Source organism: Telopea speciosissima, chromosome 6, assembly GCF_018873765.1.
Source record: "Telopea speciosissima isolate NSW1024214 ecotype Mountain lineage chromosome 6, Tspe_v1, whole genome shotgun sequence".
NCBI lineage: Eukaryota > Viridiplantae > Streptophyta > Magnoliopsida > Proteales > Proteaceae > Telopea > Telopea speciosissima.
In genome coordinates this window covers 57043206-57059729 of record NC_057921.1, presented here as the reverse complement: position 1 = coordinate 57059729, position 16524 = coordinate 57043206, and the positions used below count along the sequence as shown (strand labels likewise).

General features: G+C 39.6%; 2 protein-coding genes across 5 annotated transcripts in view; one reads left to right on the top strand and one right to left on the bottom strand.

The window, feature by feature from the left end:
- The window catches only part of LOC122664614 (peroxisomal acyl-coenzyme A oxidase 1-like), a 34517-nt gene that overhangs the window by 16464 nt on the left and 1529 nt on the right, over positions 1 to 16524 (bottom strand). For 2 of the 4 annotated variants that reach the window (XR_006333361.1, XM_043860511.1), the window contains exons 1-7: positions 7415 to 7708; positions 6862 to 6970; positions 6603 to 6664; positions 3540 to 3749; positions 3123 to 3210; positions 2865 to 3027; positions 54 to 252 (exon numbers count right to left, since the gene is read on the bottom strand). Coding sequence is in view for 3 of the 4 variants with exons in the window: in XM_043860511.1 (XP_043716446.1) it covers positions 54 to 252; positions 2865 to 3027; positions 3123 to 3210; positions 3540 to 3749; positions 6603 to 6664; positions 6862 to 6970; positions 7415 to 7552 (969 nt within the window). In the remaining variant the exon portion in view is untranslated. Of the gene's footprint in view, positions 1 to 53; positions 253 to 2864; positions 3028 to 3122; positions 3211 to 3539; positions 3750 to 6602; positions 6665 to 6861; positions 6971 to 7414; positions 7710 to 16524 lie in introns of those variants that run through there. The other 2 variants (XM_043860512.1, XM_043860514.1) reach the window with 2 other exon arrangements.
- Positions 12724 to 15112, top strand: LOC122664618. The gene is made up of 4 exons (XM_043860518.1): positions 12724 to 13180; positions 13953 to 14111; positions 14263 to 14371; positions 14609 to 15112. Exons 1-4 carry the CDS (start codon positions 12806 to 12808, stop codon positions 14812 to 14814), a joined length of 849 nt encoding a protein of 282 aa, XP_043716453.1. The 5' UTR covers positions 12724 to 12805; the 3' UTR covers positions 14815 to 15112.

Sequence of the window (16524 nt, the reverse complement as noted above, 5' to 3'; positions counted from 1 at the left end):
ATCTGAGAAAATCCAACAACAAAGCAAAGGTTTCAAAACTACTTCTGGCTTACCTGGGTCTCAGGCCCACCATCTTGAGAACCAAATTGTCTTCGGACAGCACTATACCTTGTCGCGATACAAACTGCTCGTGATAAAGCACAGGATGCATCAGACACAATTGTTTGGCGTACATATACCATAGTTCCATAAACTAGCTGTCGGGGAACATCGGACTTCAAATATTTCCCTTCTCTTGTAACCTGAGAAACCCTGAAATACGAGAAAAGCTTCAGGACCCATTTTATGTTTGATATCTTTAAATATCAAAAGAAAAAGGATGACCATTGAGGCTCATTCTGTGGACTGGTAACTAATCTTCTGGCAATATAGAGAGTGATATGGTGATATGGCATACATCCCACTGAGTCGGCTCTGACTTAACCATGTCTATAGTACTTTTTCATTGTCAGGCCCATGGTTTACTCAGCACTGGATGGTTCTTCTATTTCAACAAATCCTAAGTTTTTCTAAATAAAAGAAAGGTGAGAATTGGTAAGTTTTTATAAATAAAAGCAGGGTGAGAAATGCTCTCTTCTTTCTACATAGTAGATGACCGTTGTGTTAAACTTGTGGCAACAGGAGAAGTGTAGATGGCCAAACACATCAACCCTTCAGGTTGCCACCTCAACGGTCACATGAAAGAAAATAATGCCATGCAGATAAGAATCATAGACAGGCTTTCAAAAAAATTTATACTCGTATGAAAATAAAAAGACATTACAACTAATCATTAGGTACTTAAACACTAAAGGTAAATTCTTCTTTCTCTTTATATTGTATTCATCAATTTTTTTTAATAAGATGATTTCAACCTATGTTAATTTTCCAATCTATATTAAATAGAGTACAAAGTATCATAGTGGATATTTACCAACAAAATAAAGTCATTTTGATTTTTTAAGTACTTTGTCAGCCTAATAATTTAGGTAACCTGATTGTTAAGTAAGCACCTCAGACAATTTTGACATCATCTAAGTTAATCGATAAGAAATTTGTTGGGGCTTTTGATATAGTTGATGCAGATTCATCACCAAATAGGGCTTGTTTCATCGGGAATAAGTCTAGGGTTGGGTTACATACATGTTGGGCCTTTGATCCCATGGGTTTCTAATGTAATAGACCACTTTTATGGGCCTAAAATATGGGTATATAGGTTGCATACGGGATTAGCCCAATACTTACTTTATTTTTATGTTTTTTAATTGAACCGGTTCAAATTGGTTGCATCCAATAGGTTCAATTTAAGTGATCATGTGACTTGGTTAAGTGGTCATGTGATGTAAGTTGGGCTGGATTAGGACTCTATAAGTCCAGCCATGTTTTGAGTCTATTTCCTTTAGTATTTTAGTTTCCTAGTCAGTTTAAGTTACCTAATAGGTTAGGGATAGGGTTAGGCCATTCATTTTTAGTGTCTAAGTCTATTTTTGAGTCTTCTATATAAGTTTGTAAGGGAGGCCAACATTGAATACGAATTTGATTAATGAAAAAGCTTTTGTTTGCTGCCATAGCTGTTGCTCTGCTCTGTTGAGTGAACCTTGTGAGTAATATCAAGGCTACCTTGTGGGTAATATCAAGGTGAAGGGATTGGTGGACTCCGATCGACTCCTTGCATCTTGTTGATCGGGAGGTCCTTCTTCTTATTCAATCGAGCTTCTTCAAGCTGCTACTGCTGCCTTTGAAGGAGATCAAACCAGTAAGTAATTTTAATTTCCTGCATATATCCTTCCCCTCTTCATCTTCTAACCTAATCCACACACCCCTCCATCCATCAACCCTAATTCTCCATTAAACCTGCACTCCTACCTCCACTAGGATTCCCCTAGCACTCCAGATTTTGCCTTCACTTTCAAACCCTACTTCCAGCCTACATTCCCCACATCACTCCCCACACTCGACCTTAACCCTAGCCCTTAGTCTCCACTATAACCCCTCCATTCCCCCACTCCTTTATACCTAAAAAACCTACAACTCGATTCTGCCCAACTGCAGAATTTTAGAACCCTTCCAAACCCTAATATGTTTATGCCATTAAGGCGTCCTAAACCTGCATATTAAAGCCATATAAGACCCATTCCCAAATTCCCATCCTAAACCCTAGAATTAACCTAAAACCTAGTGCTATCCATTCGAACCAGCAACCCCTTTTGCTATTGATCCTGTTATCTGGCTCCTAGTAGGTCTCCTACCTATCTAGGACTACATTAATAGTCTTGTGTAAATTGTCCCAAAAATGGTTAGTTTGATCATTTAAAAAAGAAATATAACATAAACTCAGAGAGTGCTATTACTATCCACATCTAGCAGCTTCTACAAACCAAAATCATCTCTAGAAACCTATGCTTTCCTACAAAAGAAGTGGAAGTTAAAATTATTTTGAACTTAAAGTATAGATAACCATGTAGAGTATCAAATCATTCCGTATGAGTAATTTTTGGGATAAATTACACATCACCCCCTGATTTTCAAACGAAACCCAGATCACCCCCTGGTTTTTGAAAAAACTCAAATCACCCCCTCTACAGTAACGGTGTTAGTCTGCTGTTAGTTATTGGTATGAAATGACTATTTTGCACTTGTACTAAAACATTAGAATTAAATTTACAATACTACCCTTCCTTCATCTTCAACATTGGTAGTTTAGGGATTTAAATTTATTTAACTGGCTGATATCATCACTTAACAGCATAAAACTAACGGTAGGGACTATGTCATATTGGGGTCTAAACCAGGGGGTGATCTGAGTTTCGTTTGAAAACCAAGGGGTGAGGTGTAGTTTACCCAAATTTTTGTGCAACAGTATAAAATCTGAGGGAAGAACAAACCTCATCAACATTTGATCCCTAGGGATGCGCACATGATCAAACTGCAAGACACCATTATCCATACTGTTGTATCCTCCATTTCCAAACTTTGTTCCAATATCACCAATAGTGATACCCGGGAGAGGTGAATGGTCATCTAAGCTTCGAAGTTGTACAATGAAACCTATCAAATAAAATAAATAAAATTTCATTCACCTATTACAACAGAAATAACAAATATCACATGAAAAATATTTTAGTCAGAAACTAGAAAATTACCATTCACACCATAGTCCTGACCATCTATTATAAGACGGGCATATGCCACTGTATGTGTCGAAACTTTACCAAGTCCCCCAGGCCACCACTACGCAAAAAGGGTTCATCCAAATATTATCTTATAAGATGCCAAATTGAAAAAGGACAGTGAAGGGAACATAAGTTAAAAGAAGAAGTATTGCATTAGTAGGAGCTGATGACAAATCTGAGGGTACCCATCTTGTAAACTACAAAAATGCAGATTATTATATAATAGTCTCCACAGTCAAGGCCCCCAAACACATATAAGATATGCCTTCAATCAAATAGAACACTGCTTTTAAACATACCCAATCTCTGATCTAGTTGGTACTTGAATTCCTATATGCCTATAGTCCATTAAGAATTAACTAAATGCATTCAACAACTGTCACTCACTTTACTTGAAGTCAAGGTAGGACTGTGAAGGATAAACTCATCAGTTTTGGGGTCAAATGTTGCAGTGGTTTCAAGTCCTTGAACATTGGAGCCATGACCAAGTTCCGTCTGTGCATAGCAGCCAATTATCTGCATCTTATAAGCCAAGGGCAACCACTTCTTCTGCTGCTCCTCAGTGCCCTGACCTTTAATAGCAGGTACAAACATGCCCTACATTGAAAAAAGATAAGAACTAAGTCAACAACTTTCGTCATAAGGAAAAAAAGGGCCAATTTTAACATACATTCACACCTAATAGTTACAAATGTAAATTGGAAATGACCTTTAACGAAAGGAGGGAAATTGGGTCATTGAAACACAAAAAGGATTTATATGGAAGCTCAAGGCACATCGAAATTAGTTTATGGCCATGTCATTTTACTGGTATGAATCCAAAGTCTGCCCAAAATAGTACTTGTGATGCAAAATTCCAGCAAGAAGAGTGATGCAGATCAATGGTATTCTAAGAAATATCAAAGGAGAAAGACAAAAAAAAAAAAAGTCAACTGAACTAAGAAACTCAGTAAGTCATCCGAGTTGACTCAGTTCTGAACCCGGTGCATCTGATTTGGACCAGTTTAACCCCCCCCCCCCAAAAAAATGCGGGGTAGTTGTTTGGTGCTAATTTGTTTGTTTTAAGTTAGTTAATTCTTATTCCCAGTCGAACTAGAGTCCCACCTAATTAGAACACTATCTACTTGTGTTTTAATTAGTTGAGACACTTTGTTTCAGGTAATTGGAACTCTATCTTTAAGAGTTTTAAGTAGTTACACTCACCACATAGGAGTGATAGGACTGCTGACCAAGGGGCTTTTCTATTTAGTTTTTTATTGTTATTTTATTGTTATAATGGGATTCTTATCCCCTTTATTTTTTAAATAAATAAGTTGTTGGCAGTAGCCCATGATTTTGACTTCACAATGAGCTTTTGCTTTTTGAGATCTTATGGAGATACTAGGGGTGTCAACCGGTCGGGGCACCGTGTTCGACCATTTAAGTATTCGGTCCGGGCCATGTCGGGCTCGATCGGGGTTCGGTCGGTGTCGGTCTTTAATCGGGTATTAAAATCTGGCTTTAATCGGGTCTTAACCGGGTTGTGGGCCTATTTAACTCCTAATCGGGCCTTACCCGGGTCTTAATCAGGCATTTACAGAATTAAATTCCTACTTGAAAAAATAAAGAGAAAAGAAATGGGTTTCCACCAAAACACATTCAAGACCCAAATCCAAACCCAATTTTTCAAACCATAATCTTTTCTTGAACTTATGTTTATTAGTTTCTACCAAAAAAAGGAAGAACTTATGTTTATTAGTTTTTATTTACTGATTTGTTTCTTGTTGTAATTATAATTAACTCAAATTTATGAAGTGCTTATGCTTATCAGCTCAATCATCATTGGCGGTCTGGGTTCGATTACGCTGTTTGTTTTCTCTTTGGAGCAAAAAACACTGACCCTTTTTGTATATGTCCGGTTCGATACTATGATATGAGAAGCTTATTGGAGAAGAATATAAACATTTTCTGAGTTAAGGAAACCCATTAATTGAATTGCCCATTAATTTGGGCTTAATGGGCTAATCATTTTAAGGAGTTAAATAGGAAAAAAGAGAGGGTTATCGTGTGGGCTAAATGGATTAATGGAGGGTGGTTTACTTAAAGGGTCGGGCTAGGTCGGGCTATAGCGGGCGGGCTAGGTCGGGCTTAAAAATGGTCGGTCCGGTCGGGTGCCTGACGGGCTAGGACCCCACACCGGGACCGCCCTATTATTAAACATGTCGGGCTTAAGCCCGACACGTTTAAGAATCGGTCCGGTCCGGGTCGGGCTTTAACCGGGCGGGCTCGGTGGCCTAGTGCTGCGGAGATTCAGGTACATTATTATGGTGAGGCAATAGCTGGTTAGTGGTAAATCTAACTTAGTTCTATGATGGAGATCCATAGTCCATATCTCCTTATCTTCTTCTTCCTTCGGCATTCAATTGGTTTTCTGAAACCTAGTGTTAGGTGGATTTAAACCCTATCATTTGGTATCAGAGCTATGGCTGAATCCAAAATTGAGGAACTCCAACCCAACAAATATACATGAATCACTCAAACAAATCACTAACATGTTCAAGCAGTTGCCAGATCGCATGATTGCTATGGAACAAAGGATAGAATAAAATCCTTCCCCCACCTCTCATAACTCTGAGCATCCTAGACCTAATGAAGGACTACCAGCCCACTCCACTACCAACAACACTCAATGGTTTAAGGGTAAAGGTCCACAAAGGAATACACCACAACTTTCTTTTGAGGACCACATGCGTACTTATTTTGAAAATGGCACAACTCAGCAGTGTTTTGATGACACACGAAAGGTGAAGTTAGAGCTGAAAGAGAAAGGTGGAAAGCATGAACCCCAGGATCCAGGTGTTCTATGACTGGATGTCATGCTTCGATGATGATTTTGAATGGTACAACCTTCCTGAGGTCTGCAAATTGAAGTTTGCTCAAACAAATTAGTGAGTGCAACACGTGAATGTATGTTGAATGGTGGAGAACTATGAAAGAAAGCTGCAACAATGAGCTACAGCATCAACTAAAGTGACCCATTACATTGGCTGGGCATGTACTCTGTCCCGTTGATCATCTACCGCCGCACTAAATGAAAGAGGATTCTGCTACTTCATTAAGACAGAATCACAGAACATCCTGTTCCAATGGAGGTATACTGCATGGAATTCTTTAACATATTCTCCAGACAGAGGTAGCTATGCTAGAGCACATTTCTATTCTGGAACTTTGTTCCCTTCTTGAATGTTCTGAGTCATACTATAATGCATGATCTTCACCCATCTAATAATATGCAGAGATACAGACATAAACTTTATAGCACATTGACAGACTTTAATGCTCATCCTAAATTTATAATTCACCTTGGAAACCACATTAGGATATCGAAGGGTATAAACATTTTATTTCACGCCTAATGGAAAGTGGAATGAGCTACAAACTGCAGAATCATTATATTCACAAGTCACTGACCCAGTGTAGATCCGTATAAGCAGTTTCGTCAACATAAAACCTCAGCCTGGATGCCTCTTCTTCTGTAAATATAAAGCTCGGATATTTAGACAGAATTAACTATCAAAAGTAATTATGCAGAGACAGTAATCAACAGGATTTTGTCAAAGAACTGGGAGCAATTTCTTAACTCAACAGCTCCCAATAATAGCAAAAGAAATTTAAAACTGGACACTTATAAAATGTTTAAATGCCTGCAAACGCAATAGGAGAGACAAACCATTAAGACGGAGCTCAAGGATCCGTTGCCACGCGTATGCCGCTTTCCTCAGAGTGTTTTTAAATAACTCTTTCCGACTTAGCACAGTCCTGTTATCCTTGCGAAAACCCTGCATGTGAAGGTAGAAACAATGGAGATCGGTCGGTCCTCTCATAAATATAAAACCAATCATGAAACAAAAAACAACAGACCGTATCCATTCACACGATCATAGATAACAAAGAGAAACAAAAATCTTAAAAATAAAGAAGCAAGCAGCGGAGGATCGGTATGTACGGAACTCGACCAAAACTTTTCAAATACATTATTCGTTCCAGAATAACAGATTGATTGTAGCTCACAAACACAGAAATGGAGAACTTCTAATAATCTTCATTTGTCCTTTAAAAAAAAAAAAGATTTAACAATCTTCGAATGGTCAACACACTGATTGCTTGTATCCCGTTGACGAAGAGAAAAGGTAAAACTTTTCAAATTCCGGAAATAAACAGAAACAAACAGTATACACTGACGCGGAATCGAACAGAAAAAAGACGAGGGGAAAAAAACTTACGGGATCGCTAGCAACAAGACGAGAAATCCTATCAGAGACTTCGAATGCGTGCTTAGAACCAGCCCAGACGATCTTCATAGCTTCAACATCGAATTGAGTCTTGCTTCTTTCATGAGCAAGGTGATCGACTTCCTCCATCTTCGATCGAATTGAGGGGAACTAAAGAAATTAACAGGAAAAGAAAAGAAAAAATGAAGTCACCTACCGCAGGAGCAGGAAATCCCAAGCACAAAAATAATAGAGCTTCTCTCGATCTCTGACTCTTGCGTGTCTGAATTCTCCAAACACAGTTACGGAAAAAGAGATCGTTTCGGATAACTTTGAGGATCCCCTTGCCTTTTGTAAGAGGTCGTCACGATACGAGAAAGTGTCAGTTGAGCCGGTGAAGACAATCAATGAGAAGACGTCACACGTGCCACGTAGCATTTGTTTATTGGACCAAAAAAGCATGCAATAACTACTGACTAGTTCTTCTACCCAAAACAAATGAACGATCCACGACTGGGCTGTTCTGGGCTCAGTTGGCCAGTGGGCCAATAACAAAGGTCCCATTGAAGCTTTATTTTTTTTTTTAATCTTTTTGATATGACATAATTTTTTTTCAAACTGATTTCATATGAAACTCAAAAAATATGTACGAATTAACATCTTTTGATAATGAGATATTATTTTTGAAAACTATTGGACCTTCGTACAAGTCCTTTTGTTGCACGGGATTCTATTTGGATAAGGAGCCTCCCTCCATCAAGTCTTACTTTAATTTTTATCGAGAGTGGGGTTTGGTTTTATTACCTGAAATGAAAGGATAGTTGTTGTGAGTAATCACTTCGTATTTTTGTCTGCTCTATTTTTTGTTCGCTTCATTTTTCTAAGTTCCTTTAATAAAGGGGGGTGGACCTTACTCGGGTAATGTGTTCAAGCAGAGGTAGGGTGATCATTTCTTCCCCCCTCCCTTCTCTCTATTCGAGGAACTTGGGAAAATGCACCTGCCCAGGAAATAGAGCAAATAAAGGTCCAATCACTTCTGGGAGGCATTGTATTTTGGCGGGGAAAGCAAAAGCCTTCTAGCAAAGCTTATAGAATGCCAAATGCATCACCACCTAACTATTTTGTGGCTTACGCTACCCAGTGTGGACTATCCAATATTGGCTTCTTTTCGAAGGGGGTTGTTTGCCTTGAATTGTTATCCTCTCCTGTAACTGTACGGTGTTGTACTACATCGTGTGGCGCAGCAAAGGCCATGTGACATAGTGGGCCCCACATGGTGCACATGGCCTCTACAATCACCACACGATGCAGTACAGCACTGTGCAATTACTACATAGGATAAAAATTTTGTTTGCCTTTCAATAAACTCAGATCTCTCCTTTTTATAGACAATTGTGCTCTGAACTATCTTTTGTTTTTAGGTAAGCCTGTGAATAATCGTAGACAAACAAATTCCTTATAGCAAGAAAAGGGACAAAGAAAGTGGAGCAAGGCGTTGTTGAATGGTAGATGGAGTTAGAAAAAAAATGGTAGATAGAGTTAAATCTTAGGAAAAAGAGAAGAAAAACAATTGGAACACGAGATGTACACAACAATGTTTATATATGAAGAGCCCACACATAAGAGAGGAGAGACTACATGATAATGACAATGTGACGATTATTTTTTCAAAAAAAAATAAAAAAAGAAAGTAAAATATAAATTAGAATATTTGATGTAAAATGAAAACAAAAATATGAGTAAAAATTTAGAAATTAGGTGAATCCATTTAATAATGAAAGATAAGATGTGGAAGATATTTATCTAGTTTCTGTTCTAAATTTAAAAGAGCTTCTAGAAGGTGAAGGACTCAATGTCTGGTTTGTTGGCATTTGATTTTTCTAAGACATAGTCATATGGGATAAAGAAATAGATGAATATATGGATAAAGGATCTAGAATGTAAAATTAAAGTTTTTTTGGTCTAAAATAAAAAGTGAAGTTAAGATGTGAAACTAAAAAGATATGCCTTGTGGTATCATATCCATATGTGGTTTTCGATGCCTTCACTTAACCTTAAGTAGCCGTATCACTATACTTTCAATGCTTTTGAGATTGAATCGAATCGTTTTGCACCACTTCCGCCCATGCTATGTGCTCTCTTCGTCCTAGTGGTGTGTCTCCTCTTTGCAAAGTAAGTTTCAATCCACTAACCATGACCCTGGGTATCGTCGACGATGATGCTGAAGCCGCCGACGACGACGATGATCCTCCACACTGCCCTTACCACCACCTCTCTCACCCCCACCCACCCCATCGCCACCTCCATCGCCCTCACTGACGCCCCCTGCCCATTTCTCGCTTTCTCACTCCCACGGCCCCCCTCCACTCTTATTGCCACTGCCCCCTCCTTCTCTCCCATCGCCACTACCCCCTCCTCCTCCCCCTCCCCCTCCCCCTCCCCTTTTTCTGGCCAATGTCCCCTCCACCTTCCCTTTTTCCCAGCCCATGTCCCCTCCCCATTTCTTTTACTTTTTTTGTTTGTTGTTTTGCAGGTTACGCCGATTCTGGCGTTGGTGTCGCCATGGATATGGCCGACTCCATTGCCCCTTCCGCCGTGCTGATCGGGTGGCCTTATCACCGTTCATCGAAGCTCCTTTTGGTGCGGTACTGTGCGGGCTCGTGTGGGCATGATGGCGCTGATCTTTTCCGCACTTATGGGATCCTTTCTATTGGCACGATAGTGCATGCGCTTATCGGTTGCGGTGTCGACAGCTCTTTTCATGGGAAAATGGCTTTCAGCCATCCCCTTCTCTGGATGGCCCCAGTCTTTGGCATGCGAGACCAAGTCGCTTTCCGCTCTGTGGTTCTGGGTTTTGTCTACCCAAACTACCTGTTTGTCATGCCACCTATCCTTTTTTTCGTATCTCTTCATGTACCCTATTTTTCTGTTGCCGTTGGGCACGCGTGAATGAATAGCCCAGTTATCTAGCAAAAAAAAAAAAGTAGTATCATATCCATTTGAAAGTACTATTTAGAATGTAGAAGTAAAGATGTGAAGCCAATGAGTATTGGTCATCATTTCTTCCAAATTTTTTTTCCCTTAAAAAAAATGAAAGAGTCTGGGAAAAGATCCCAATTATCTTTTGGGGCGATATTTTCTGCGCTGCCCCAGACACATAGGGTAGGGTGAAATGATCATTTCAGTTATCAGGGGGTAGAGGCAGCAATTTTACCCACCCCCATATGTTGAGGTGCATCCTGCGCTCCCAGTGTAGAGAACATTTTCCCTCATCTTTTACAATTAGAGTGCACGAATCCCCCAATAATTACCTTAAGACATATGTAAGTTAAAAGGGCATCCATTATATTGTTAGGTCTCCTACCAACGGATAGCACATGGATAATCGTTCTTCAAAAAGGGTGATGTGACTCATCCATTAAGTTGAGCAGTGAGGAAGATCGTTTCTTAGTTCCCGCCTTATTTCATATAGATCTTGTGAGCAAGAGATCGTTGTTTGGTCATGTAATCCCTAAATCAGCATGGAGACAATGGGATTGTGCATAAAGGCATCAACGTGGATAGAATTTTTTATTTAGAGTAAGACGGTAAATTCATGCACTCCTATATTAGGAACCACACGATCAAGCAACATTTTTCTTCCCACATCTAAGACTGTGATTTTACACACACATAGTCAAGGGAGAATCCTTTGACCGCCGGTTTTGGGTGGTGTTGTTTTTAGGCCATGCCTCCACAGAAACTTCATCCCATTTACCAAAAAAAAAAACTTCATCCCAGGCAAGTGTGACAAATGACTCACATGAAAATTCAAAGTGATGAAAAATTAAAAAATTTATCAATCGATTCAAACAAAAGAAAATAACATTCTTGTAAGTTTACAAAACTATAGGCTTACTTTATAATAATTTTTGGTGTCTTTTCTTGAGTTTTAATATGACCACTGAGATTTCACCAAAAAATAAATATGACCACTGAGATTGTTGTCTCCTCTATCATATGGACTCTACCAAGTTGGCCACATGGGAAATTGGCAATGCACTTAATGTAACCAAGTTCTTTTATGCAAAAAATACTAATCTAGTAGCCAATAGCGGTCCAAGTTTGGCCCAGTGAGCCGGAGCCCGTCCTAGCTTGCTCTGAACCCAGGGCTTGGGCTGGGTTTTTCGATCTGCAAGCTAGGCTAGGGTTGAGATTTCTAGGCTTGAGGTAGGGTCGGGCCGGGCCGGGCTTAGACTAATGCCTTCGGCTGATCCCGATCCTATATATATAATAATAAGAGAAAAAGAACATTACTTGGTCGGGTGGCCCCTGCGCCTTGACACAAGAGCGCGCAAAATTACTGTCCCACCCTCCATGAAATTAAATATCCTACCCATGTTGATGTTGCTACGTGTTCTCATTGGCCCCTGCGCTAGTGCAAGGACTACACGACCAAACATCGATCTCTTGCCTTAAGGAGGGACTACCATATGCTAAGCAATCGGACAACGTTCTTTCTCCCATATATAAATATACAGTTATACATAATAATATTATATGTATGGTTAAAAAATAAGGCTAGCCCGGCCTTGACTAGCCTTAAAATGATAAAAATAGGGGACATATCGGTCAATAAAGGCCAATTTACTGGGCTGGACTGGGCCTGGACTGCGATAATCTAACTTGACCTCAGGCAAGGTGCCTGGGATAAGCCAAGGGGACCTAAGGTTGGACTGGTTTAAAAAAAATCCAGCCTAGCTTGACTCAATCAAACTGACTGGGCTGAGTTGAGCCCATATAGTTGGGCCTGGGCTGTGACATCCCAACCCAACCGTGGGTTACACTAGACCTGGGTTGAGATACGGGACCTAGGGATGGGCTGGGCTTTAAAACCCGGTTAGATCCCCTAAATGTATATTGATTGGATGTCCAAAATGCAATTTTCCTTCACTACTTTTGGTGCAATAATGATAATCTCTGCACTAATGTCATGACAAATTAATCTATCCAAAGTAGCGCTGCCATGGCCAGGTGAGCCGAACCTGATAGTGGGCCTATTTAGTCCAGCTACGAATAAGATAAAAAAAAAAAGCCCAAGTATATGGTCTAATGGGCCTGCTCAACAACCATTGACCCAGCTTTAAACCAAATCGGTTATAAAAGTTGCCAGACGCATATCAAACCGGAAAAAAAAAAACACAAAGAAGAACAAGGACAGCTGGACAGGGAAGTCAATCACGTGACCAAATCTATGGTAACGTGACTTATACTTTCCACGTCAGCGTTCCAGAAACCAGAAATGTGCAACTCCAAAAAAGGTGTGAGGATCAGATTAACCCTTCTTCTGTTCTTCCTCACCATCATCGATCCAGGGATCTCTCTCTCTCCGGCTCTTCTCTGCAAACTCGAGCTGAGGAATAAATGCTGGAACCGCAAGAAAGCCGAACACAAGGGCAGAAAGAGCATCAGCGTCAGTCGAACGATGACAATCAGTTTGATCAACATGTGATCGTGATGAGACATGGCGATCGGCTGGACAATGCGGAGCCCTTGTGGTTCACAATGGCACGGCGACCTTGGGACCCTCCATTGGCTGAAACCGGAAGGGTCAGAGCCTTCTGCACTGGAAGAAAACTTCGTGAACGGCTCGACTTCCCTATCCACCGAGTGATCGTTTCCCCTTTCCTTCGTTGCATCCAGACCGCTTCAGAGGTCGTCTCTGCCCTCTGCGCTGTCCACAATAATCATATCGATATGACCAGCGAAAATGTTGAAATCGATCCATCCAAGCTCAAGGTTTGCTACTGGGTTACTAATGTTTATCTGTATTGATCTGAATTAGATCTCTCATTGTGGTTCCATGAGGGGCTTTTTATGATTTTGGATTGCGTAATCCGAATTGTTTAGGGCTAATTATTTGGGTTTTTGAAAATGTTAAATAGAAAATCGGGAAATTGTTTGTGCTGTTATGATTTTGAACTACGGGTCATGGGAAAAAGCGATCTTTTTCGACGATGTCTTCTTTTGGTGTGTCGTTGTGCTCTAATTTGTTGAGAAGATATTTGAAACAGATAATAATAATGGCCTCATGTACCCTCACCCAATTATGTGTATATTGAGAGTACATCTGATATTCTCATTCTAGTTTCTAAATTTTTAATTTAGAAAAAGTAAGGCATCCAGTATTACATTGCAGATTTTGCCTGAAAGTAGTAATTTAAATTGGGTGCTTGCTTATTCACAATATTTTGATTAAACGCCTCCTCCAACTTGAGCAGCTCCCATGAAATAGTGGTCTATCGTGAATATTTCAACACTCTTGAGTTTCAAGAGACTTAAGTTTGAAAAAACAGAGCTTGGCTGATGGATTGCTTTTGTAGCCAGACTTGTTCCTTTTGACATGCTATCTTTTGAAGAAAAAAAATTCTTCAACTGGTTATATGTGTTTAACTGGTTTATTTGACATGCTATCTTTTGAAGGAAAAAAATTCTCCAACTGGTTATATGTGTTTAACTGGTGTATTTGACATGCTATCTTTTGTTTTTGAACTCTTTGGTTGCTGTATAGGTCTCAATTGAGTATGGATTATGTGAAGTATTAAGTAGGGAAGCTATAAGTCCTAATTTGACTCCTAAAGACGGGAACTGGGGTTTCGATATCTCCAAACTTGAAGAGACGCTCCCGGCTGGGACAGTGGATCACTCTGCAGAACATGTGTACCAAGAGGTAAATTTGAAAAGTCAATAACTCCGTAAAGTTTTCGGCTTCATTTTCTTGTTTACAGCAGCCTAGCTGTGGAATTCATGTACTTTGTCCATGCGATAGGTTAGTGTATATGTGTTTTACTGACATTCAGGTTGTCCATGAGGAATTATAGTTGCCCAAGTGGGAGGAGTCTTTGATGGACGCAAGGGCTCGGTATAAACAGGTTATTCATGCACTGGCAGACAAATATCCTCGGGAAAACTTGTTGCTTATCACACATGGTACAGCTCTGGACTTTCAAATTCTCTCTTTTTCATATGCATACAAGTGCTACAGCTATTCAAAAGAACAATTTTCCCTTCTTTTTGTATTTTTTCTTTTCAGTTTGAAACCACTACAGGTTTGTTTGTTTATATATGTGAATGTTCATGTGCCAATATTGTATGTTTACTAATACTGAGCCAAAACCTTTGTAGTTGTGGCCATAATCATCTTAAGCTATTCATGTGAATATGCAGGGGAAGGAGTTGGCATTGCAGTATCTGCATTTATGAAGGACACAACTGTGTATGAAGTAGAATATTGTGGATATGCACACACAGGAAGACAAATATCCTTCCAATCTAACCAGACATTTACTGCCAGCAACTTTGAGGTATTTACAGAGACTAGTGAATCTGGTATCAGCTACTGCCCAAACAGTGCATTGGCCCTGGATGTATGATTCGACTCTTATCAAGTTGATGAGGTTTCCCCTGTGCACTTGGTTGCTGCCTTTAAGTCCTTCATAAAAAGGAGAATCCTAGATTCTTCTCTATAATAGGAGATCCATGCTTCTCATCAATCATCATTCATTTTTTCTGAAAACAATTTCAAGAGAAGTAGGTTTTTTGCACGGACTAGTTGAAAGGAGAACTGAGTGGGAGTCAATGAATGGATCTAATTCTATGCTTGTAATAGATGAGTTGTTGATGCTTTGTTTGTTTTGTGAAATTTGACAAAGTGTACAACACTTATTTGCATTTCTTTCTCTACAGAAGACCATTGTTATCCAATTCTTATCACCTAGCCCTTGGTCTCACTCTATTGCAAATTTGCAAAAATGTCAGTATTCCTGGTGAGGGTAAGCCACAAGCTATGTTTGAAGCATGGCTTGTTAGTTGTTACCTCTTAAAACAGAGCTAAAATTATGTAAAAAACATGTTCAGTGTAGTTATTTCATTCATCAGAAAGACTTGAAATAAGAAAGACACAAAACAAAGATTGACTAATAGATATTAGTGAGGGAAACAAGGATTGGCATGAACAGAACTTTTTAAGGAAAAAAAAAAATGGAACTCCAGTCTTGGCATGAAAGATGATTAATTGGCATCATTGAGGGAAACAAGGGTCGGTGTGAACAGTAATAATGGTTCACGCATTGGCAATAACTTCGTTATCAAAAAAAATTTCCTTGCCAAATGTTTCTGTTTTGGATGGTACGAAGCAAAACTCACATAGCCTCCCTGTCTTTCAAACTTGACTAGCAATGTGCCATCACCAAGCAACACAAAAAACTTACCATATTCCACCGGATGAAAAGAGATATCATAGGAAGATTGTTCCAAAGAGAACCCGATAGCCGTGCTGTCGACAAGTCGCCATATCTTTGATATCACCATATTGAACATATCAAAGAAGTTTTCACCAGCTATAGCCAAAGAACCCTTGATGTTTATCAAGTGTAATCTATATAATCTTGTTTCAGAAAGAGGAGGGAGGAAGTTTATAATGTGGAACTTTTCACTGCCAATATCAAATGCAAGAATGAATTCATTACCGTTCCCTACTGCATCCCTTTTGATTATCCAATATAAGAACCCATTCAAGAACAGCGCCGTCGATTCCTTATTGCCATACTGTCCTCCTTTGGTCACCGGAGTATATAAGTTTCTCCATGAACGTTCACCCAAAGTGATGATCTTACCCAACAACTGGCCTTGATTATCATACAAGAATCGGATCACTTTATATTTTCCGGTTGCATGATCAAAGCCAAAACCAATTCTAGGAACGGTCATAGGACCAAAGGTAAGGAAAAAATCTTCAAGTTTTAAATTAGGAGGCAAACACCAGCTCTCACCTGTAATAGGATTACAGATGATGATAGAACCAAATTTTCTGACGGGAGCCAAACAAACCAATCCATTGCAAGAGCCAACAAGGTCAAACCTATTCTTCTCCAAATAAATTTCTATAGCCCTACAAGTACCTTCTTCTTCAACCCCATCTATCAAAAACAAGCTCCTTTTCGTATCCCAGACTTGTGTGTTTGTTGTGTCTGATGCAAAGATGAGATGTGATGGTGTTACCCCCTGCATCAATTTCAATTTCCTCCTCAGGTGGAGGTCAATGAATCCAGGGTCTCGTGTTAAGATGTTCCAGAGTTTACATA

Coding starts and splice junctions, on each gene's coding strand:
- LOC122664618 (XM_043860518.1), top strand. CDS start 12,806: ATGCTGGAACCGCAAGAAAGCCGAACACAAGGGCAGAAAGAGCATCAG. Junction 14,112..14,262: donor CAGAACATGTGTACCAAGAG/GTAAATTTGAAA, acceptor GAGGAATTATAG/TTGCCCAAGTGGGAGGAGTC. Junction 14,372..14,608: donor CTTGTTGCTTATCACACATG/GTACAGCTCTGG, acceptor GTGAATATGCAG/GGGAAGGAGTTGGCATTGCA.